Below are 26,000 nucleotides of genomic sequence, written 5' to 3' on the forward strand. Positions count from 1 at the left end.
CGGACACATCGGTGTCCGTGGCGTGGTTGGTTTTTGCCTTTGTTGTCCGCGTTTGTCTGTAGACCCTGCCACATGCGTCTCGTATCTGAGCCATTGAATTGCGACTTTGTCTCTGTACTGACGTTTTGCCTGTTTTATTGCCTTACGCAGGGAATAACTACACTGTTTGTATTCGGCCATATTCCCAGTCACAATGGTTAAAAAACATTTAAAACGTTTTTATTTAACCTTTATTTAAATGCGGTGGTTTGCGCATTCAGTTTTGTGCGAATGCTGCATTCTATCTACCGATTCTGGTTTGGATAGGTTTTCATAGTTACAGTGTGTACAACATCTCCTATACACTTCCTGATGAACCATATCACCATATCCGTGTATTTGTTGATGTTAATCTCAGAGGCTGCCTGGAACATATTCCAGTCTGCGTGATCAAAACAATCTTGAAGCATTGATTCTGATTGGTCAGACCAGTGTTGAATAGACCTTAGTACCGGTACTTCCTGTTTTAGTTTCTGCCTATAGGAAGGGAGGAGCAAAATAGAGTCGTGATCAGATTTGACAGAGGGCCTGGGAGGGTCTTGTAGGCATTTCGAAAAGTTGAGTAGCAGTGGTCCAATGTTTTTCCAAAGTGAGTACTACAGTCAATGTGTTTGTAGAACTTCGGTAATGTTTTCTTCAAATTTGCTTTGTTAAAATCACCAGCTACAATAAATACAGCCTCCGGATATGTGGTTTCCAGTTTGCAGTAATCTTCCTCCCAGAAATGGTAACGGAGCGGACTGAGCATGATCACTAATCTGCTTTAGGACAAAGGGAAGCGGTGATTTAGCTCAACTGAACTGCGCTTCAATGGGGCTGCCCTTCCGCCTTCCTTTTTTGTGCTTAGTTTATGAAATGAAATAATCAGATCAGAAGCCAGTCGTTCAGGGAAGCAGAGACACACTCCCCTAGGTATTTATTTGGACAGCGAAGCTAAACATTTAAATTTGTCTCTATAATCCAGCATTTTGGATATGAGAAAATGTTTCATATGATGCAACAGTACAAAAGGTCACCTTCTATTTGAAAGTATTTTCATACAATACATATCTGTCTTACCATTTAGAAATTAAAGCACGTTATGTATCTAGTCCCTCCATTTGAATGTGTCATAAGTATTTGGACAAATTCACTTACAGTGTATTAAAGTAGTCAAAAGTTTAGTATATTCCTAGCACGCAATGACTACATCAAGCTTGTGACTCTACAAACTTGGAGTTTGTTTTGGTTGTGTTTCGGATTATGTTGTGCCCAATAGAAATGAGGGATAAATATTATGTCATTTTGGAGTCCCCTTTATAGTAAATCAAATAGAATACGTTTCGGAAAACGTTCTCATTAATGTGGATGCTGCCATAATTACGGATAATCATGAATGAATCGTGAATAATGAGTGAGAAAGTTACAAAGGCATAAATATCATACCTCCCAAAAAATGCCAACCTCGCCTGTTATTGTAATGGTGAGAGGTTAGCATGTCTTGGGGGTATAATATGTGTGCCTCTGTAACTTTCTCACTCATCATTATTTATCATTATCCATAATCATATTAGCATCCACAGATGATGCAATCTCAATCACAATCCAGACTGCCCTTTCCCACCTGCACAAAAGGAACACCTATGTGAGAATGCTGTTCATTGACTACAGCTCAGCGTTCAACAACATTGTTTTTACACTGCTGCTACTCACTGTTTATTATCTATGGATAGTCACATTACCCCTACCTACACTAACGTTCAAAGGTTTGGGGTCACTTAGAAATGTCCTTGTCTTTGAAAGAAAATACAATTTTTTGTCCATTAAAATAACTTCAAATTGATCAGAAATACAGTGTAGACATTGATAATGTTGTAAATTACTATTGTAGCTGGAAAAGGCAGATTTTTTTATGGGACATCTACATATGCATTCAGAGGCCCATTATCAGCACCACTCCTGTGTTCCAATGGCACGTTGTGTTAGCTAATTAAAAGGCTAATTGATCATTAGAAAACCATTTTGCAATTATGTTAGCACAGATGAAAACTGTTGTTCTGATTAAAGAAGCAATAAAACTGGCCTTCTTTAGACTATTTTTATTTATTTTATTTTTATTTCACCTTTATTTAACCAGGTAGGTCAGTTGAGAACAAGTTCTCATATACAACTGCGACCTGGCCAAGATAAAGCATAGCAGTGCGACCAAAACAACAACACAGAGTTAGACATAAACAAACGTACAGTCAAGCTACTGCAGGGGGTGCTGAGATGTTGACCGGGGTAAGGGTAGCCAGATGCAAAGCATGGCCAGCCGTGGAAAAATGCTTATTGAAATGATCGATTATCGTATATTTATCAGTAGTGACAGTGTTTCCTATGCTCTTATTCTCCATGGACTTTACAGTGTCCCAAAACTTTAAGCTAGCCTTAGCTTTCATAACTGACTGAGTATATTGGTTCCTGACTTCCCTGAAAAGTTGCATATCGTGGGGGCTATTCGATGCTAATGCAGAATGCCACAGGATGTTTTTGTGCTGGTCAAGGGCAGCCAAGTCTGGAGTGAACCAAGGGCTATATCTGTTCTTAGTTCTTCTTGAATGGGGCATGCTTATTTAAGATGGAGAGGAAAGCCCTTTTGAAGAGCATCCAGGCATCCTCTACTGACGGGATGAGGTCATTATCCTTCCAGGATACCCAGGCCAGGTCGAGTGGAAAGGCCTGCTCGCTGAAGTGTTTTAGGGAGCGTTTGACAGTTTGACAGTGATGAGGGCTGTGATCGCTGAGATCTTGGTTGAAGACAGCAGAGGTGCATTTAGAGGGCAGGTTGATCAGGATGATATCTAAGAGGGTGCCCATGGTTACAGATTTAGGGTTGTACCTGGTAGGTTCCTTGATGATTTGTGTGAGATTGAGGGCATCCAGCTTAGATTGTAGGACAGCCGGGGTGTTAAGTATATCCCAGTTTAGGTCACCTAACAGTACGAGCTCTGAAGATAGATGGGGGGCGATCAATTCACATATGGTGTCCAGGGCACAACCGGGGGCCGAGGGGGATCACCATCATAATGATGGGAGAGGTTTTGTCTCTAGAGGCACCATTTAAGCCAGGTGCGGTCACCACATGTGTGAGGGGTGGAACATAAGGTCTAGCTAAGGCATATTGAGCTTGGCTGGAGGCTCTACAGAGAAAGAAGACAAAAATTACTAGGCATATTGACATTAGGGAGAGGCATGTGTAGCCGAGTGATCATAGGCGAGCTAGGCGAGCTGGAGGCACGGCGATTCAGAGAGCGAGCAGGCCGGGGCTAGCAGCAGGCTAGCAGATGGGCGTCAGGGGGATGTCGCAAATGGAGAGCCTGTTGAAACACCCTCGGACGGTTACGTCGGCAGACCAGTCGTGATGGATCGGTGGGGCTCCATGTCGGTAGCAAAGGGTCCAGGCCAATTTGCAGAAGAGGTATTGAAGCCCAGGAATTATCTGATGGATCTCTTCAGTTGGGAGGTGGGAGATGGGCCTAGTTCGAGGCTAGCTCCAGGCTAACTGCTGCTTGCGTCGGGACAGAGATGTTAGACAGGAGTAGCCACCCGGATAGCAGCTAGCTAGCTGTGGTGATCCAGAGTAAAGGTTCAGAGCTTGCAGTAGGAATCCGGAGATGTGGTAGAGAAAAGCAGTCCGATATGCTCTGGGTAGATATCGCGCTGTGCAGGCTGGCAGGAGTTGCCTGGGCTGAGGCTGGCAGTCCAAGATAACGGTGATGACCGCTAGCAGTGGCTAACTGACTACTAGCTAGTAGCTAGTTAGCTGGCTAGGGGGTTCCAGTTCAAAAGTGTAAAAATAGCAGATCCATACCACATTGGATGAGGCGGGTTGCAGGAGAGTATGTTCAGCCGTAGATAAGAAAATTAGATTAAAAATATATACGAAGAAAAACAATATTTACAAGGGACGGGACAAGACAATCAAAACAGACAACCCACTGCTACGCCATCTTGGACTAGTGGAGTATCTGGAGCATCAGCATTTGTGGGTTCGATTACAGGCTCAAAATGGCCAGAAACAAAGTACTTTCTTCTGAAACTTGTCAGTCTATTCTTGTTCTGAGAAATGAAGGCTATTCCATGCGAAAAATTGCCAAGAAACTGAAAATCTCATACAACGCTGTGTGAGCCAATCCGTTGTGTTGTGACAAGGTAGGGTGGTATACTGAATGTAGGGGTGGTATACCTATTTGGTAAAAGACCAAGTCCATATTATGGCAAGAACATCCGACCTTGATTGGGAGTCCCATAGAGCGGCGCACAATTGTCCCAGCGTCATCCAGGTTTGACTGGGGTAGGCAATCATTGTAAATAAGAATTTGTTCTTAACTGACTTGTCTAGGTCAAATAAAGGTTAAATTTTAAAAAATACAAATAAAAAAACAGCTCAAATAAGCAGAGAGAAATGACAGTCCATCGTTACTCTAAGACATGAAGGTCAATCAATTTGGAAAATTTCAAAAACCTGTGCAGTTGCACCTCTGAAATTGCAGCCCAAATAAATGCTTCACCGAGTTCAAGTAAAGGACACATCTCATCTCAACATCAACTATTCAGAGGAGACTACGTGAATCAGGCCTTCATTTAATGTAAAAAATAAATAATTGATCCTTTATTTTACCAGGTAAATTGACTGAGAACACGTTCTCATTTGCAGCAACGACCTGGGGAATAGTTACAGGGGAGAGGAGGGGGTTGAATGAGCCAATTGTAAACTGGGGATTATTAGGTGACATGGTGGATTTGCTGCAAAGAAACCACTACTAAAGGACACCAATAAGAAGACGAGACTTGCTTGGGTCAAGAAACACAAGCAATGGACAATAGAACAGTTGAAATGTGTCCTTTGGTCTGAAATCTGTGCTTTAGATGATCTGCTTCTCTGAGTTTGACGCCACAGTATGAGCTTACTGTCTCCATTCTCGTATCATGTTATTATCTGATCATATAATCCTGTTATATGTACAGTAATACTCTGGCCTCATGAGGGATGTTAACACATAGCATTAATCTGTACTGGATAACAACAATACACTTGCTGGATTATTCCTTAAAACAGGGTAGATGAGGAGGTTGGATACAGGGGACGACAGTATTTGCTTCAAGTTTATTTCAGACAGTGTGTGTGTTTTCTCTGTGTGTGTGCATGTGTGTGCATGCATGCATCTGTCTATAGTGGGGAGCAGGCTGGGTGTGGATGCTCTTGAAGAGAACATGACAAGGGCCTGGCACTGAGGGACAGAAGAGGCATGGATGAAAGGGAGCTGCGCTGCTTTGAAAACACTAATCACGACGGCAGGTAGCCTAGCTCTTAGAGGGTTGTGCCAGTAACAGAAAGGCCGCTAGTTCTAATCCAATGTGAATAATCTGTCAATATGCCATTGAGCAAGACATTTAAAGCTAATTGCTCCAGGGTCGCCATTGATAATGGCTGAGCTTGTTTGTGACCCCACTCTCCGAGTGTGTCTCAGGGGGAGTTGCAATATGCTAAAAAGCACATTTCCAATTCACACATGCGTATAATACACACTTGTACATGAGTGAAATAGGACAAATATAAGCACCCACCAAATGAGTATTATTATTATACATACTACGTAGAGATCTTTTAATCCGTAGCTCTATTACATGTACTACATAAAGCATGTTTGTGCTTCTCTCCATCCGAATGCCACAAAAACAATCACTGTGCAAATCAATTCCAATCAGGAAGTGCTTGTGCTTGTAATACATATTTCTCTAATGTATATTCTTACTATAAGTAGCTAGTTATCCTCGTACTACGAAGGATAATATTATATTTCTATGACTATACAGTTAACTGCTGTCCTCTGGTATAAATTCTACTATATACTTTATTGTCCAGTATGGGAAGTGTAAAGATCAATGTGGAGGATAACATGATTAGATGCGAGCGAATCAGGGCACTGTGCTGTGCTGTGCTGTGCTGCGCTGTGCTGTGCACTCCTGACACTGCCAGCTGTCCAAAGCAGCCAGCCATGCGGAGTCCCAGGCTAAATGAATCCTCATCACTTTACTGGAGCTCAAGCCAGTTCTTTTTGGGAAAGGTTAATTGCCATGGACATGCAATATAAGGCCAATGAAAACAAGCTGTGCAGGATTTGACCAAAGATCTATACTTAGAAACCTTCTGTTGGGAGTTGGAACCCTTCAAACATCAGCCCGGATTAGCCTAGTGGGCAGGTATGGAGACAATCCTCAAATCATTTACATTTTTTATTTTTATTTTGTTTTTTAGATTTTGTGGTTTGGTTCCAAGTCACTTGTCTGTGGCATCTGGGTACCTAGTAAATATATACAATGTCACACAAGGTGTTGCTAGGGATAGCTCTATGATATGGGTAAACGTATTTGGGGAAAACCTGCTATCACGGTGAGATGAATCTGTACGTTCTCAATATCCCCCCAAATAACCATGTTTATGGCCTGCTGGTGGGTATTGCCTGACTGTGGCTAAGGAGGACCAGGGTGGGTGGGACCACTGAACTAACTAAGCCTCTGGTTCCAGATCTCCCTGGGAGAGAGAGAGGAGTTACTCTGTTCACACAGGCTCTTCATCTCTCTGGAGAGGCATCACCTGAAGTGCCAATTGCCTCTTAAATATACAATCACAATATCGAAGCACATTAACCTTGAGCAACACTGAGTGTGAATGTGTATGTGCCTATCCACACGTGTCTGTGTGTATAATGGAATATCTTTCATAATGAACAGCGAATATTCAAGGTGAAACTTAGGTATGAAAGTCACTAAAATTGACAGTTTATTTCTTCAGGCTGTTTATTTCTTCAGGCTATCTATAAAACAAATTAACTGTAGTCAGTAGTGTTTTTAAGAGATACTGATTGTTATGTGTAAAATCAAGTTAAGAGTCCCAACAGTACAAACCATCTAGGTACTATCCAACTAGTACATCTCGACAAACTTTTAACTCACCCCGTCCGTCGTCCAGATCTTTGGCGTTGCGTCCTTTGAGGGCACGGTTCCAGCTGCTTGTGTAGTCTCCTCCCCGGGCCCTCCAATCATGGCTGTCCTTCCCAGCAGCTCCTTTCATCCATGGAGGGCCGTACCTCCTCGGGGTGGGTCTGCGGTTCTCCTTGAACACCCTTCCCATCATCCCTACCCGCCGGCCATCTGAGGAGGCCACCCTGTTCCCCATCTCAGACGCCACCAGGGGGTCCCGGCCCCCATTGGCCCCTGTGGAGTTGTCCCCTACGAAGCCAGAGTGCAGGAACACCAGGCTCCCGGCTGTCAGGTAGAGGAGGATGAAGGAGAAAAAGCGCACAGGTTTCCTCCGGAAGTAACGCTGAATCTTCAGCAAAGGCCTAGCCATGCTGGCTCTACCTGCCGCTCAGTCACAACGTCCCAGAGAGACACAACCATAAAGCAGCAGGACAACAACCCTAAAGCTTCTGAGAGGTCCAATCAAACAGCAGAGAGAGTCACAATATAAAATCTTAATCCAATTCTGGGAAGGGACAAATAATGACCTATCAGGCTAAATCATACAACAAAGGTGTGTTGTGCTCCTGAGTGTGTGTGTGTGTATGAGATCTCTGCATGAGGTCTGTCCACACTCCTCGTGGAGGTGTGTGGGTGTGTGTGGAGCTGGAGAGTGTGTCTCCAGTGTGTGTCTCTCTACGTTCCCACTGAGAGAGCATCGGGAGGACAGAGAGCTGACCGTAGCGCCATGGCAGGAAAGGTGAGTGGCTCAGACTGAAAGACAATCACCGAAGCAGCATTACTTCTCTCTCGCTATCGACCTCTGGCTTGTGCCTTCCCGGCTCCACAGAGGCCCTTTCCCCCGCTGTGCAGATGGAAGAGGCTTTAATTCACTCTCTGAGCTGAGATCCTTGTGCCTTTGTGTGTCCATCCATTCACCGTGACGGTCTGTGAAGGAGGTCGAGGCTCGCCATCTGAAAGTATAATAAGACACATTAATCCTCTCTGTGGGCTCCTACAACACACACACCACCTCCCCACCTCCTCAGCAACACTCAACCATCATGCACCAGAAGGTAAAGAAAAAAACAAAATCTTAACACAATCAAGGCAGAAGCAGTAGCAAACAGCACATTAGGGTGAATGAAAATCCTTGGGCTGTGGTTGTTGTCTTCTTCAGTTCATAAACCCAATGTGGGTGGTCCTCTGTTCCAACCAGATCTGAGCTCTACAGGCTTCTTTATCTCTGCTAAATGAAGCTGGAATGGGAACATTGGAAGGGGAAGGGAAACAAGAGTTCTACCCTGTAGCATCTCCACTGGTTCTATTTCTGGTAATCAAGGTGTTTCAGTAGATAATAAAAAACGGCCAACAATAGAGTCTAGCAGTATAGGTAACATCCTCTTCGTTATGGATGGTATGAGTTGCTGAATTGGAGAAAATATTTGATTGTCATTATTCTTTCTGTTTCAGTGGTCTCAGATCAGGATCTGGCTACATTCTTTGTCTTAAATTAAAATAACTTGGAGTTTATTTCCTGGTGTGTTTATTTATTTATTTAATTTATTATTATTTTTCCCAGAAAACTTGGGGGGCCAAATAAAACCATGCGAGGGACAAATTTGGCCCACGGGCCGCCTGTTGGGGAACCCTGCTGTAGCGGCTGAGTGCCCACTCCCCAGGTCCTCTATCCCTGTGAAAGGCCTCTCTGTTCTGTTCTGTCCAGGGCCACAGCGGCACTTGGCTGGGAGGGGATTCACACCGAGGTGGTAACAGAACACCGTCCAGAGGCCCATGGAATTTTTCAGAACCCCCATGGTGACACTCGCCCCTGTGCCTTGCTGTCTGGTTCAAGACAAATCAACAAAGCACCTGTGTCACCTGAAACCCCCAGCAACCCCGAACCCAATCTCCCTGTCTGCATTACCCCCGTGGTGGTCTGGGTACGATCCAGGACCGTCCTGGGGGAGTGGATCACATCCAGGTGTGGATAGAAACCACAAGATTAATACCAGCAATGTGTCCTATTACCTTTTTTGTGCATAACCTTCGACCAGGGCCCATTAGGTTCAAAAGTAGTGCAGTATAGGGAATAGGGTGCTATTTGGGATGCACACCAGGCACCTCTGGGTTACTATGAGTGGGACTCTTCTGAGCTCTGTCTTTCTGTAAGCTGATGAGGACTGAGAGGAACCAGGAACAGTCCATATGTTAGTTTGTTGACATGGACTTTATTTAGCTTACAGCTATCACTTACTCAGATATTAAGCTCTGGTATTAAGATAGATCATGAATCAGCTCAGGTCAAATTAAGTTTAGACACACACACATGTCCCAACTCTCTCCACACAGTATGAATGATAGTTCCTCAGTGACAATGCAGGGCATGGTTGTGTTTGACTGAAACATTTGGGTGATGAGGTTAGTGAAATGTGAGTACATGGTCGAAGTGAAGTGCAGGCTATGTCATGCTATTGTCCTTATAAGGCATGTGTTTACACCCAATGGTTTGTGGAATTAAGGTGTAGAGGTCCGAGCAGGTTTTCAGGGGGGGGTTATCTTAAAACTGGGAGCACGTCTGCTCAGATAAATGGACCTCTTGTCATGCCTGATATTGGCTTTTCATCATTGTAGCTTACAGACTCAGGCCTTAATAAAACGCCTCTGTCTGTCTGTCTGCCTGTCTGTCTGTCTGTCTGTGGCAGAACACTCCTGTTGATGGGTGGTTGGGTAGAAAGATAAATGGCACACATCTGATGGCAGAATGTTACAGGTCACACGCGCAATGCACCTGTCATGAAATGACGAAGGCTGAACTAGAACAAGGCCATGTTATTGCACATTCCAACATAGGTTTTACTGTTTACTCGCAGGAGCATCGCTGTCAACATTGGAGTGTTACTATGGAGGGAATACTTGTCCAAAGGCCGGCAACATTGCAGTATTCAGTCGTTTCGTCTTCCCGTTTAAAGGCAGTGTACAGTATGCCGGTTCGTACCTAATACATTCTCCATTCAGATTGCAAAGGCATCTATTTCCTCCTTATCACGATTGAATGGCAAAGACTAAAAATAAATTGGGAAAATATGCACACTTACTTTCTTAAACACCATTTTACACCACCATGCTAGAGTGGCTTAAGCCTAGGAATGCTAGTCCTGGATGTTGCGTATTGCGTTTAGCCATTCAGGTCGCAGCAGTCTGTTGTTTACCCCTGGCTGAACATGGGGCACAACTTTCACAAACTTGCACCATTGAGAGCATTCTGTCGGGCTGCATCACCACCTGACACGGCAACTGCACCGCACGCAACCACATGACTCTCCAGAGAGTGGTGCGGTCAGCCCAACTCATCACTGAGGGCACACTGCCTGCCCTCCAGGACATCTACAGCACCCGGTGTCATAGGAAGTTCAAGAAGATCATCAAGGACCTCAGCCACCCGAGTCACGGCCCGTTCACCCTGCTACCATCTAGCAGACGGAGACAGTACAGGTGTATCAAAGCCAGGCCCGAAAAAAAACTGTTTCTATCTCTGGACCATCATACTGAACATCCATCACTAGCCGGCTATCGCACGGTAATCTGCCCGGCACCTTAGAGACTGCTGCCTCATGTATACAGAGACATTGAACACTGGTCACTTTAACAATGTTTACATATTGTTTTTTTTACCCACTTTATATGTATTTACTATATTTTAGTCATGACCCATTGCTCATCCTATATAACTATTGCTGTACACACCTTTTCTATTCATGTACTCTCCATACTGTCTATACACACCATGTATGTATATATTTATATTCCGGACTCTGACATTGCTCTGACATATTTCTTATATTTTTGTGATTATGTGTGTATTGTTATTGTATTGATAGATATTGCTGTACTGTTGGAGCTAGAAACCTATGCAATTCGCTGCAACTGCAATAACATCTGCAAATCTGTGTACGCAACCAGTAAACTTTGATTTGATTTGAAATGGTAAAAATAAGAGAGGTTTAGCCATTATTATGACTTTGTGGCTGTAGTAACTAGTGACGACGAAGTGTCATCAAACGGTTAACCAGCAAATTCTGGACTGTATCACAAACTGAACAGGGAAGTGAAACATTTTAAATGCTTTTACTGGAATGTTGAAGGACCGATATTGCTGGCTTTTAATCTCACTCCTTTTTAATTTACCAGCTATACATGGCTCACTGCTTTTAAACAATGGACACATCAATGGACACATATTTTTGAAAGATTGGAGAACTGCTTTTAAAGTATTGATAATTGATGTTGAAGTTTGGCTTATTACTGCTGTCTATTGATTTGAAGAGGTGACTATCATGACAGCAACCATTCCTGAACCTTGTGAGCAAACAGTTGAGACCAGCGAAGGCTGCTGGGAGGAGCTATAGGAGGATGGGGCTCATTGTAATGGCTGGAATGAAATAAATGGATTGGGATCAAACACACTTCGTTCCATTTATACTATTCCAGCAATTGCAATGAGCCCATCCTCCTATAGCTCATCCCACCAGCCTCCTCTGGTTGAGACATATTTACTGTTTCCTGTTTTTTTGTGCCACAGGACCATTTGAAAGAGCCGGATCTGGGCTCTATCTACTAGAAGGTTCCCAACTGGTTCCCAACTGGTCACTACAACTTTTACATTTTACTTTACTGTGATTGTTTTCTATTAAAATGGTCCAAAAGAAACAAAAATAGATTCTTAGCAAATAGACATTTCTCAAACAATAATTTACTTTAGTTTAGTATATACTTTAGTTTAGTATATTAGGATCCCCATTAGCTACTGCACATGCAGCAGCTACTCTTCCTGGGGTCAACATAAAACATACAATACATGACAAAGTACAGAACATGAATAAAATAAATCCAAATTTAAATAAAATAAGACAACAAAAATACTATTTACACACTATTCATATATACATATTCATTCTTATATACAGTACAGTTAAAGTAGATCTTTAGAAAGAGGAGAGATGCTGTGATATTACGTAATTTATCGCCTTGTGATGTCACCAGACAGTCCAAAACTCCATCCCACCAAAACAGCCTGAAATTTCAGGGGGTCTTTTCAAACCGCTCTTACACTAAAAGGGCATTATCATAATTTTCACAATTACACAGTATTAATCCAAACTTTTAGTGTGGAAGTACAGTATATATAAAACACATAGCAAATCATGTTTTTGATCGCACTGGGGCTTTAAGGGTACTGGTGCTCCAAACCTCCACCAGGTGCCGTAGTCGCGTACTTTATGGCACACACAGACACACAGACAATCACTGTACTTTATGGCACACACACAGACACACAGACAATCACCGTACTTTATGGCACACACACAGACACACAGACCATCACCGTACTTTATGGCACACAGACAGACACACAGACAATCACCGTACTTTATGGCACACACACAGACACACAGACAATCACCGTACTTTATGGCACACACACAGACACACAGACCATCACCGTACTTTATGGCACACACACAGACACACAGACAATCACCGTACTTTATGGCACACACTCAGACACACAGACCATCACCGTACTTTATGGCACACACACAGACACACAGACAATCACCGTACTCTATGGCACACACACAGACAATCACCGTACTTTATGGCACACACACAGACAATCACCGTACTTTATGGCACACACACAGACACACAGACAATCACCGTACTTTATGGCACACACACAGACAATCACCGTACTTTATGGCACACACACAGACACACAGACAATCACCGTACTTTATGGCACACACTCAGACACATAGACAATCACCGTACTTTATGGCACACACACAGACACACAGACAATCACCGTACTTTATGGCACACACACAGACAATCACCGTACTTTATGGCACACACACAGACACACAGACAATCACCGTACTTTATGGCACACACACAGACACACAGACAATCACCGTACTTTATGGCACACACACAGACACACAGACCATCACCGTACTTTATGGCACACACACAGACACACAGACAATCACCGTACTTTATGGCACACACACAGACACACAGACAATCACCGTACTTTATGGCACACACACAGACACACAGACAATCACCGTACTTTATGGCACACACACAGACACACAGACAATCACCGTACTTTATGGCACACACACAGACACACAGACAATCACCGTACTTTATGGCACACACACAGACACACAGACAGTCACCCTATTAATCATTTATAAGCATGTAATGGAAAAAATGAAATTGAACTTCAAACTTCACTTGATAAGAGCATTTCTACATTTGCAAGGTCAAATTATTTTATTAAGAGTGGTCACTGACTTCAAAAGTAGACATTGAAACAGATTTTGGATGGCTTCGACAGTAGGCTCTATTTGAACAAACCTAACACAATGTTAAATCTTAGTGCTGGCAGTAGTGTTATATGTTCGGGGGTGTGTTAGAAATATATTTGCTATTTTCAGAAATGTAATTATTGGCACAGTAGCCGGCGGTGGTGCAAAAGGGATGGGTTTTTATGAATAAACATGTTATGGTGTGTAGAAGCTTGGCCCTTCACTGGCCAATCAGAACGTTCCCCATAGCTAAATATGTGTTTTGTGTATTTATGGCCTTTTATGTATTGCACTGTCATCAACTTCAATTAGAATGTTAGTCCATTATAGCCTAGTTCGTTAAATAGCCTGCCCCATATTTGCTAAATATGTTGAACATTTTTACAGTCCACATTGTTCTAATTGTATTGCTTCAATATGAAAATACATTGTTAAATGTTGGCTATAACATTCGCACTGATGTAGGGGTTAGGCCTGTAAATTGCAGTCTGTCTAATACAGTTACAGGCACCACAATTGCTGGATAAAGATCCAATATAAAGGAAAGGGGGAATGTCCACTCACCATTGTACTGCTCACAGATGTAAACATCATGGAACCATCTTACAGATCATATTTGCCCTTCTCCAGAAAAAGCAGATGAAATTGCAATGCATTCGAGCAATGTACTTTCTCACCATAAACCCATGGATGTTGAGTCTTTCTAATAAGTTCGATTTTTTTATTAAATTAAATGAAAAACAACCAATCTGCTTTACTAACAACAATATTTCTAAATAGGATTGGGTCAGAAGCATTATATCATAAATCCAGTAGAGGCTGTTGAGGGGAGGACGGCTCATAATAATGTCTGGAATAGAGCAAATGGAATGGCATCAAAACATGTTTGATGTATTTGATACCCTTTCATGAATTCCGCTCCAGCCATTACCACGAGCCGGTCTCCCCAATTACCTCCTGTGCCTAAATCGCTTCTCTTGTTCCATGGTACTGTGTGCACATGTACTGCAGGCCTCAATGTCTTTATGTATACAAAATACTAGACTCCTGTCAATTGTATCGCTGCCGATGTGCGAGGCGAATAAAACAATGAATCTGCTGTTGATATGGCATTAAACGATGGGATAGTTTGGAGGAACACACTTTTCTATTAATTGGATGAGGGGCGCATTTTGAAAATGATTGTTTTCTATTCAAATGGTCCAAAAGAAACAAAAATTGATTCTTAGCAAAGAGAAATTGTATAGCCTACTCTGAAACAGGCAAAATGAAGTATAAGGTATGGGAATAATGAAAAAATACAGGCTGTATCACATCCGGCCGTGATTGGGAGTCCCATGGGGTGGCGCACAATTGGGCCAGCATCGTCCGGGTTTGGCAGGGGTAGGCCGTCATTGTAAATAAGAATTTGCTCTTAACCGACTTGCCTAGTTAAATAAAGGTTAAATAAAATAAAATACATTTTAAAAAGCATGAGGGCAAAAAACCCAAACAAATATTGTTTAGGGCCCCCTAAAGGCGAGAGCCCGCCCTGGCTGCGCTTCTCCTCTCAAAATCCATGCCATTATCAACTATGTTACCTTTTTCTGGGTCTTAAAACTTCCCATTAGCGCTGCATGAAATTGTTACTTTTGGACTTGTTTTTAAGGACACACCAAAACTATTGCAACCCCTCCCACCTCAGGGCAAGTGATCTGATGTTAGACAGATAAATTGTCGGGCCTGGCATTAGGGCTGGAAAATGCCAGTGCGACAGTTTTTACATGACCAAACTGCAAACTAAGGTGCGTTTGACACTTGCGCCTCCTTAGCGCCAGCTGGAAGTAGAGCCCGGTGAGCCAGAGGAGATAGGAGGGGGTAGAGAGCGACAGGTGTCCTCATTCTGTTTACAATTACAATGGTTATATGAGCTACAAGAGGCCCTTGTTGCTGCACTCTCTGAACCTCCTCCAGTATTATCCAGAAATGATTGAGAAAAATGGAAGCATGACTTTTTGTGGAGAGCAGTCGAGGAGGTTAAGGGAGGAGAGAGGGGAGGATGGTAGTGGTGAGAGTGGCGAATCTGTCAGCCAAGTCATTGCTGAGCCATCAGTCATACAGGACAGGCGCTAGCCCTCTGATTGGCCATTAATTCACATTCATATTAAATGAGCCAGCAAATATTTAATCAGAGCGGATTCTTGAAGGAGAAATGTCAGAGTTAATCGTTGAGCTCAGCGCGTGCAGTGGACCATGACGCTGCAGGACACTCCCTAAATATATTTCATATCTGCCCTGGGACTCATTGAGCACTAGGCACAGAGCCATCCTGCAGTGTGGCGGTAGTCCCCTCCCTCTGTGACACCTCACTCAGGGAACAAATCTACTGGGACCACAAGCCCTGAACACTGGCTTGTCTGTCCTACCCAGTCCTACTTTGCCGGCTTTCTGACAGCTCTGTCAGAACCTATTATATATCTTCCCCATATGACACTCAGTTATCAATTTCATATAGCTTCCCCACTGTGCAGATTCAAAATGGATTGGAATGACTGGATGGATACAGTTTTCTTCCACTAGGTTTTAGAGACAGGATTGGGTTTTAGAGAAAGTGCATTGGCTTTTAGAGACAGTATTGGGTTTTAGAGACATTGTATTGGGTTTTAGAGACATTGTATTGGGTTTTAGAGACATTGTATTGGGTTTTAGAGACATTGTATTGGGTTTTAGAGACAGGATTGGGTGGTTTTAGAGACATTGTATTGGGTTTTAGAGACAGGATTGGGTGGTTTTAGAGACATTGTATTGGGTTTTAGAGACAGGATTGGGGTTTAGAGACATTGTATTGGGTTTTAGAGACAGGATTGGGGTTTTAGAGACATTGTATTGGGTTTTAGAGACAGTATTGGGTTTTAGAAACATTGTATTGGGTTTTAGAGACATTGTATTGGGTTTTAGAGACATTGTATTGGGTTTTAGAGACAGGATTGGGTGGTTTTAGAGACATTGTATTGGGTTTTAGAGACAGGATTGGGGTTTAGAGACATTGTATTGGGTTTTAGAGACAGGATTGGGGTTTTAGAGACATTGTATTGGGTTTTAGAGACAGTATTGGGTTTTAGAAACATTGTATTGGGTTTTAGAGACATTGTATTGGGTTTTAGAGACATTGTATTGGGTTTTAGAGACAGGATTGGGTGGTTTTAGAGACATTGTATTGGGTTTTAGAGACAGGATTGGGGTTTAGAGACATTGTATTGGGTTTTAGAGACAGGATTGGGGTTTTAGAGATAGCTCGAGTGGCAGTGTGAGCATTGTTTGTAGAGGAGTGGAGTGGTTAAAGCTGTTAAAGAAGGCGAGGGAGAGAGAAAGGCAGTAGCAGCCTGAGGAGTGTTTGTCTTTTGGAGAGGTGGCTGAGTTAGTCCTGTTTAAATGCCATGTATTTGGCCCCAGATGAGGATAATACAGACCACTTATATATAATTCAATTGGAACTACTTATTAAATCTGTTTTCATTCATTATCCTTATTTGTCTATGTAAGGTTATTGGATTATCTTTCGTTTAAATCACGTACAGAGTGTTAAGGCTGTGTAAGGGAGGCGAAGTCAGGTGCAGGAGAGCAGAGTAAACAGGCGCACTTTTATTCCGTTCAACAAAAGGCACAAAAAATGACATAAGTGCCCAAAAACACGGAACATAAACTATAAAAGTATTGAGCGTGAACATACACCGTTAACAATGAACAATTACACACAAAGACATGATGGGGAACAGAGGACTAAATACATGTAGATTGATTGGGGAATGAAAACCAGGTGTGTATGGAACAAGACAAAACAAATGGACATATGAAAAATGGTTCGGCGATGGCTAGAAAGCCGGTGGCGTCGATCGCCAAACGCCGCACGAACAAGGAAAGGAGCCGACTTCGGAGGAAGTTGTGACAAAGAGATACCTTTCTCTAGATATTATTTTCATGATTTCATGCATCATGAAGGGACAGTCCAGCATTATTCCCATAAATGTCTTTAAAGATTTATCATGTTCCAATGCCAAGAAAACAAATTATGTGGAAATATTCCTAGTAAGGAATGACATTTTGATGAGAGGGAATTGGAGAACTGTGTGCAGTACATCAATAAAATAAAACAAATCAGTCCCAGAAAATAACATTCTCCCATGGTCAAACAACTACAACATGAAACGTGGTTTGGCTTGGACCTTACAGTACATATGTGTCCAATTTCCGATATTATGTATTTTCTTTGCCAAGAAACCTATTCCACTCCTGAATTCTTGGGAAACATGGAGAGGCTCTTAAACAGTTAGACCAAGGCTTGCATCTCAAATGGCACCCTAAAGGCAACTCACTCCTATGGACCCTTGTCAAAAGCAGTGCACAATATACTGTAGGGAGGGAATAGGGTGCATTTTTGGAAACAGTTGACAACAGCTGAGTTGTATTTATTTTAATCGATCCTCTCCCTTGTTTGTGTTGGGCTTGGCTGTGACTGCTTTCCTCTCTCATGAGATTGTGGTCTACAGCAGAGATAACAGCATAATAACATGGCTGAGCAGGGGCTGATGAGAGAACTGTGTGGGCTTGACGAGAGGACTGACGAGAGGACTGTGTGGGGCTGACGTGAGGACTGTGTGGGGCTGGCGAGAGGACTGTGTGGGGCTGACGAGAGGACTGTGTGGGGCTGACGAAAGGACTGTGTGGGATTGACGAGAAGACTGTGTGGGGCTGACGAGAGGACTGTGGGGGCCTGACAAGAGGACTGTGTGGGGCTGACGAGAAGACTGTGTGGGGCTGGCGAGAGGACTGTGTGGGGCTGGCAAGAGGACTGTGTGGGCCTGACGAGAGGACTGTGTGGAGCTGGCGAGAAGCCTTTTTTTTTCTACTGTGTTATTGACTTGTTAATTGTTTACTCCATGTGTAACTCTGTGTTGTCTGTTCACACTGCTATGCTTTATCTTGGCCAGGTCGCAGTTGCTAATGAGAACTTGCTCTCAACTAGCCTACCTGGTTAAATAAAGGTGACATAAAAAAATTAATAAAAAAGGGAATTTTTATCAATGATAACTAATTATGTATACATTTCAATCAGGACTGACTAATCAGAATACTAGTATGTTACTGTTTATGTACTAATCAGAATACTACTCTGATCCAAGATGGCGTAGCAGTCGGACGTCTTGTCGTGTCGTGTCCCTTGTATATATCGTATATATCGTTTTTTTAACATTTTTTTCTTCGCATATCTTTTAAAACATTTTGCTAAACCTCAACTTCTAAACACTCTCCTGCAACCCACCTCACCCAATGTAGCTATTTTTCTCTAAAGTACTTATATTTACTTCGGATCCCCTCAACTGAAGCTAGCCAGCTAACTACCAGGTATCAGTCAACAAACCATTGCTAGCGGTCTTCAGCTAACCGGTTATCAGCTAACCTTTAGCTCGGAAAGCTCTCGCCAGTTCGAACAACGCGACTCTAACCAGAGCATAACGGACCTATATATATTTTTTTTAATCCCCGGATTCCCACCGTAAACTGAATATTTTCAGCTGGATGTTCACAACTAGCTAACTAGCTAACTAGCTAACCGCAACCCCGGATGATTACTCCCGGCTAGCGTTTCCACCCACTTAGCTTGAAGCTAGCCCGGCCTGAGCTCCTGTGCTACCACCGAAGCATACTCCTGGGCTACAATATCCGGACCCACGACCGGTCTATCAATGTCACCGCATGAAGAGGCATAAACAGACTCACCCCATCGCGACGCCCCCCAAAGGCTAACTTTCTAGCCCTTGCTATCTCCTTGCTTGCTAATTCGGCCTGCTAACTGCTAGCTTGTTTAGCCCCGGTCCGCTAACTGCTACCTTGTTTAGCCCCGGCCTACTAACTGTTAGCTTGTTAGCACAGGCCTGCTAACCGTCTGAATCGCCGCGTCCCAAACACTCACTGGACCCATATTTACTTTCAATCTCTTTTCAATTTTTAATTTGTTTATACCTTCCGGTAACCTGCCTCACCCAATGTGATACGGAATCGCTATTATTTTTAATTTTTAGAACACACTCAAGAACCTCCAGAAGCTAACCAGCTAACTAGCTACAAGCTATTTAGTCATTGTTAGCCACTGCTAGCGGCTTTTACCTTACCTGGATAATACTCGCCAGTCCAGCTTCCCTGCCCGATCCACTGCTGCCCCCTGGACACTGATCACTTGGCTACATAGCTGATGCATGCTGGACTGTCCATTAATCACGGTACTCCATTCTGCTTGTTTATGTTTTATCTGTCGGCCCCAGCTGCACTCAGGCTCTGTGTGTAGTTAATCCGACCCTCCCTGCTTAGTCATCGCCATTTTACCTGCTGTTGTTGTGCTAGCTGATTAGCTGTTGTTGTCTCACCTACTGTTTTAGCTACTGTTTTAGCTAGCTCTCCCAATTCAACACCTGTGATTACTGTATGCCTCGCTGTATGTCTCTCTCAAATGTCAATATGCCTTGTATACTGTTGTTCAGGTTAGTTATCATTGTTTTAGTTTACAATGGAGCCCCTAGTTCCACTCTTCATACCCCTGATACCTCCTTTGTCCCACCTCCCACACATGCGGTGACCTCACCCATTACAACCAGCATGTCCAGAGATACAACCTCTCTCATCATCACCCAGTGCCTGGGCTTACCTCCGCTGTACCCGCACCCCACCATACCCTGTCTGCGCATTATGCCCTGAATATATTCTACCATGCCCAGAAATCTGCTCCTTTTATTCTCTGTCCCCAACGCTCTAGGCGACCAGTTTTGATAGCCTTTAGCCGCACCCTCATTCTACTCCTCCTCTGTTCCGCGGGTGATGTGGAGGTAAACCCAGGCCCTGCATGTCCCCAGGCACCCTCATTTGTTGACTTCTGTGATCGAAAAAGCCTTGGTTTCATGCATGTCAACATCAGAAGCCTCCTCCCTAAGTTTGTTTTACTCACTGCTTTAGCACACTCTGCTAACCCTGATGTCCTTGCCGTGTCTGAATCCTGGCTCAGGAAGGCCACCAAAAATTCTGAGATTTCCATACCCAACTATAACATTTTCCGTCAAGATAGAACTGCCAAAGGGGGAGGAGTTGCAGTTTACTGCAGAGAGAGCCTGCAAAGTAATGTCATACTTTCTAGGTCCATACCCAAACAGTTCGAACTACTAATTTTGAAAATTACTCTCTCCAGAAATAAGTCTCTCACTGTTGCCGCCTGGTACCGACCCCCCTCAGCTCCCAGCTGTGCCCTGGACACCATTTGTGAATTGATCGCCCCCCATCTAGCTTCAGAGTTTGTTCTATTAGGTGACCTAAACTGGGATATGCTTAACACCTCGGCAGTCCTACAATCTAAGCTAGATGCCCTCAATCTCACACAAATCCTCAAGGAACCCACCAGGTACAACCTTAAATCTGTAAACAAGGGCACCCTCATAGATGTCATCCTGACCAACTGGCCCTCCAAATACACCTCTGTTGTCTTCAACCAGGATCTCAGCAATCACTGCCTCATTGCCTGTATCCGCTACGGAGCCGCAGTCAAACGACCACCCCTCATCACTGGCAAACGCTCCCTAAAACACTTCTGTGAGCAGGCCTTTCTAATCGACCTGGCCCGGGTATCCTGGAAGGACATTGACCTCATCCCGTCAGTTGAGGATGCCTGGTCATTCTTTAAAAGTAACTTCCTCACCATTTTAGATAAGCATGCTTCAAAAAATGCAGAACTAAGAACAGATACAGCCCTTGGTTCACTCCAGACCTGACTGCCCTCGACCAGCACAAAAATATCCTGTGGCGGACTGCAATAGCATCGAATAGTCCCCGCGATATGCAACTGTTCAGGGAAGTCAGGAACCAATACACGCAGTCAGTCAGGAAAGCTAAGGCCAGCTTCTTCAGGCAGAAGTTTGCATCCTGTAGCTCCAACTCCAAAAAGTTCTGGGACACTGTGAAGTCCATGGAGAACAAGAGCACCTCCTCCCAGCTGCCCACTGCACTGAGGCTAGGTAACACGGTCACCACGGATAAATCCATGATTATCGAAAACTTCAACAAGCATTTCTCAACAGCTGGCCATGCCTTCCGCCTGGCTACTCCAACCTCAGCCAACAGCTCTGCCCCCCCCCGCAGCTACTCGCCCAAGCCTCTCCAGGTTCTCCTTTACCCAAATCCAGATAGCAGATGTTCTGAAAGAGCTGCAAAACCTGGACCCGTACAAATCAGCTGGGCTTGACAATCTGGACCCTCTATTTCTGAAACTATCCGCCGCCATTGTCGCAACCCCTATTACCAGGTGGTGAGGGTAGGCAACAACATCTCCTCCCCGCTGATCCTCAACACTGGGGCCCCACAAGGGTGCATTCTGAGCCCTCTCCTGTACTCCCTGTTCACACGACTGCGTGGCCACGCACGCCTCCAACACAATCATCAAGTTTGCGGACGACACAACAGTGGTAGGCTTGATTACCAACAACGACGAGACGGCCTACAGGGAGGAGGTGAGGGCCCTCGGAGTGTGGTGTCAGGAAAACAACCTCACACTCAACGTCGACAAAACTAAGGAGATGATTGTGGACTTCAGGAAACAGCAGAGGGAACACCCCCCTATCCACATCGATGGAACAGTAGTGGAGAGGGTAGCAAGTTTTAAGTTCCTCGGCATACACATCACAGACAAACTGAATTGGTCCACCCACACAGACAGCATCGTGAAGAAGGCGCAGCAGCGCCTCTTCAACCTCAGGAGGCTGAAGAAATTCGGCTTGTCACCAAAAGCACTCACAAACTTCTACAGATGCACAATCGAGAGCATCCTGGCGGGCTGTATCACCGCCTGGTACGGCAACTGCTCCGCCCTCAACCGTAAGGCTCTCCAGAGGGTAGTGAGGTCTGCACAACGCATCACCGGGGGCAAACTACCTGCCCTCCAGGACACTTACACCACCCGATGTTACAGGAAGGCCATAAAGATCATCAAGGACATCAACCACCCGAGCCACTGCCTGTTCACCCCGCTATCATCCAGAAGGCGAGGTCAGTACAGGTGCATCAAAGCTGGGACTGAGAGACTGAAAAACAGCTTCTATCTCAAGGCCATCAGACTGTTAAACAGCCACCACTAACATTGAGTGGCTGCTGCCAACACACTGACACTGACACTGACTCAACTCCAGCCACTTTAATAATGGGAATTGATGGGAAATGATGTAAATATATCACTAGCCACTTTAAACAATGCTGCCTTATATAATGTTTACATACCCTACATTATTCATCTCATATGCATACGTATATACTGTACTCTATATCATCGACTGCATCCTTATGTAATACATGTATCACTAGCCACTTTAACTATGCCACTTTGTTTACATACTCATCTCATATGTATATACTGTACTCGATATCAGCTACTGTATCTTGCCTATGCTGCTCTGTACCATCACTCATTCATATATCCTTATGTACATATTCTTTATCCCCTTACACTGTGTATAAGACAGTAGTTTTGGAATTGTTAGTTAGATTACTTGTTGGTTATTACTGCATTGTCGGAACTAGAAGCACAAGCATTTCGCTACACTCGCATTAACATCTGCTAACCATGTGTATGTGACAAATAAAATTAGATTTGATTTGATTTGATTTCAACCTCTCTTTCATATCGTCTGAGATCCCCAAGGATTGGAAAGCTGCCGCAGTCATCCCCCTCTTCAAAGGGGGAGACACCCTGGACCAAACTGTTACAGACCTATATCCATCCTGCCCTGCCTATCTAAGGTCTTCGAAAGCCAAGTCAACAAACAGGTCACTGACCATCTCGAATCCCACCGTACCTTCTCCACTGTGCAATCGGGTTTCCGAGCCGGTCACGGGTGCACCTCAGCCACGCTCAAGGTACTAAACGATATCATAACTGCCATCGATAAAAGACAGTACTGTGAAGCCGTCTTCATCGACCTTGCCAAGGCTTTTGACTCTGTCAATCACCATATTCTTATCGGCAGACTCAGTAGCCTCGGTTTTTCAGATGACTGCCTTGCCTGGTTCACCAATTACTTTGCAGACAGAGTTCAGTGTGTCAAATCGGAGGGCATGCTGTCCGGTCCTCTGGCAGTCTCTATGGGGGTGCCACAGGGTTCAATCCTCGGGCCGACTCTTTTCTCTGTATATATCAATGATGTTGCTCTTGCTGCGGGCGATTCCCTGATCCACCTCTACGCAGACGACACCATTCTATATACTTCCGGCCCGTCCTTGGACACTGTGCTATCTAACCTCCAAACGAGCTTCAATGCCATACAACACTCCTTCCGTGGCCTCCAACTGCTCTTAAACGCTAGTAAAACCAAATGCATGCTTTTCAACCGTTCGCTGCTGGCACCCGCACGCCTGACCAGCATCACCACCCTGGATGGTTCCGACCTTGAATATGTGGACATCTATAAGTACCTAGGTGTTTGGCTAGACTGTAAACTCTCCTTCCAGACTCATATCAAACATCTCCAATCGAAAATCAAATCAAGAATCGGCTTTCTATTCCGCAACAAACCCTCCTTCACTCACGCCGCCAAACTTACCCTAGTAAAACTGACTATCCTACCGATCCTCGACTTCGGCGATGTCATCTACAAAATTGCTTCCAACACTCTACTCAGCAAACTGGATGCAGTTTATCACAGTGCCATCCGTTTTGTCACTAAAGCACCTTATACCACCCACCACTGTGACTTGTATGCTCTAGTCGGCTGGCCCTCGCTACATATTCGTCACCAGACCCACTGGCTCCAGGTCATCTACAAGTCCATGCTAGGTAAAGCTCCGCCTTATCTCAGTTCACTGGTCACGATGGCAACACCCATCCGTAGCACGCGCTCCAGCAGGTGTATCTCACTGATCATCCCTAAAGCCAACACCTCATTTGGCCGCCTTTCGTTCCAGTTCTCTGCTGCCTGTGACTGGAACGAATTGCAAAAAATCGCTGAAGTTGGAGACTTTTATCTCCCTCACCAACTTCAAACATCTGCTATCTGAGCAGTTAACCGATCGCTGCAGCTGTACATAGTCTATCGGTAAATAGCCCACCCATTTTTACCTACCTCATCCCCATACTGTTTTTATTTATATACTTTTCTGCTCTTTTGCACACCAATATCTCTACCTGTACATGACCATCTGATCATTTATCACTCCAGTGTTATTAATCTGCAAAATTGTAATTATTCGCCTACCTCCTCATGCCTTTTGCACACAATGTATATAGACTCCCCTTTTTTTCTACTGTGTTATTGACTTGTTAATTGTTTACTCCATGTGTAACTCTGTGTTGTCTGTTCACACTGCTATGCTTTATCTTGGCCAGGTCGCAGTTGCAAATGAGAACTTGTTCTCAACTAGCCTACCTGGTTAAATAAAGGTGAAATAAAAAAAAAAATAAAAAAAAAAATATATATGTATGAGTTTTCTTTCTTGATCCCAGTACTGAAAATAATGTGTGTGAACGTGGGCAAAAGTTAGAACAATGACTGTCTGTTCCTTGGTACAAATCTTCAGACTGCTATTTGAATGCTTATCTACTCGAGAAGGCCTTGAGTCATACATTATATTAAATTGGTAGGGAGGCGGATGTGGGAAGGCTGGAGAGACAGCCTTTGTACTGGAACGGATATGGCACGGATTGGGGCTGGAACTAAGGACGTCATTTTCAGTTTATAACCTGTGGTAAACCTGTATTGTGGAAGTACTCTCTTGAATAAAGGCTGTTACTTGACTTTTAAGACCGGGCTCTGTCCATTCCTATAAAATAAGGGTCTTACAAATTCTTATGAATTAACAGAGTGTTTAGTTTTAATTGGGAATTAAAACAGAGGAATTAAATTCCTTCAACAGTGGGGCTGGCGAGAGGACTGTGTGAGGCTGACGAGAGGACTGTGTGGGACTGACGAGAGGACTGTGTGGGGCTGATGGGATGACTGTGCGGACCTGACGTGAGGACTGTGCGGGCCTGACGAGAGGACTGTGCGGGGCTGAAGAGAGGACTGTGCGGGCCTGACAAGAGGACTGTGCGAGCCTGATGAGAGGACTGTGGGGGCCTGACGAGAGGACTGTGCAGGCCTGACAAGAGGACTGTGTGCCTGACGAGAGGACTGTGTCAGGCTGGCGAGAGAACTGTGTGGGGCTGATGAGAGAACTGAGTGGTGCAGACGAGAGGACTGTGTTGGCCAAACGAGTGTACTATGTGGGGCTGACAAGGGGCAGTGTGACGAGAGAACTGTGTCGGCATAACAAGTGTACTATGTCGGGCTGACAAGGGGCAGTGTGACGAGAGGACTGTATCGGCCTAACTAGTGTACTATGTCGGGCTGACAAGGGGCAGTGTGACGAGAGGACTGTATCGGCCTAACGAGTGGACTGTGTGGGACTGACGAGAGGACTGTGTGGGGCTGACGAGAGGACAGTGTGGGGCTGACAAGGGGCCAGTGTGGGCCTGACAAGTGGTCAGTGTGGGCCTGACAAGAAGACTGTGTGGGGCTAACGAGAGGACTGTGTAGGCCTGACGAGAAGACT

The 26,000-nt window shown here is 44.3% G+C and overlaps 1 protein-coding gene across 6 annotated transcripts in view; it reads right to left on the reverse strand.

Moving 5' to 3' along the window:
* The window catches only part of wscd2 (WSC domain containing 2), a 124,425-nt gene that overhangs the window by 32,940 nt on the left and 65,485 nt on the right, over positions 1-26,000 (reverse strand). For all 6 annotated transcript variants that reach the window (XM_042331533.1, XM_042331529.1, XM_042331528.1 and 3 more), the window contains one exon: positions 7,018-7,997. In XM_042331533.1, the coding sequence (XP_042187467.1) occupies positions 7,018-7,414 (397 nt within the window). In that variant the 5' untranslated portion in view covers positions 7,415-7,997. The remainder of the gene's footprint in view (positions 1-7,017; positions 7,998-26,000) is intronic.

This window comes from Oncorhynchus tshawytscha, linkage group LG12, assembly GCF_018296145.1.
Source record: "Oncorhynchus tshawytscha isolate Ot180627B linkage group LG12, Otsh_v2.0, whole genome shotgun sequence".
Taxonomy (NCBI): Eukaryota; Metazoa; Chordata; class Actinopteri; order Salmoniformes; family Salmonidae; genus Oncorhynchus; species Oncorhynchus tshawytscha.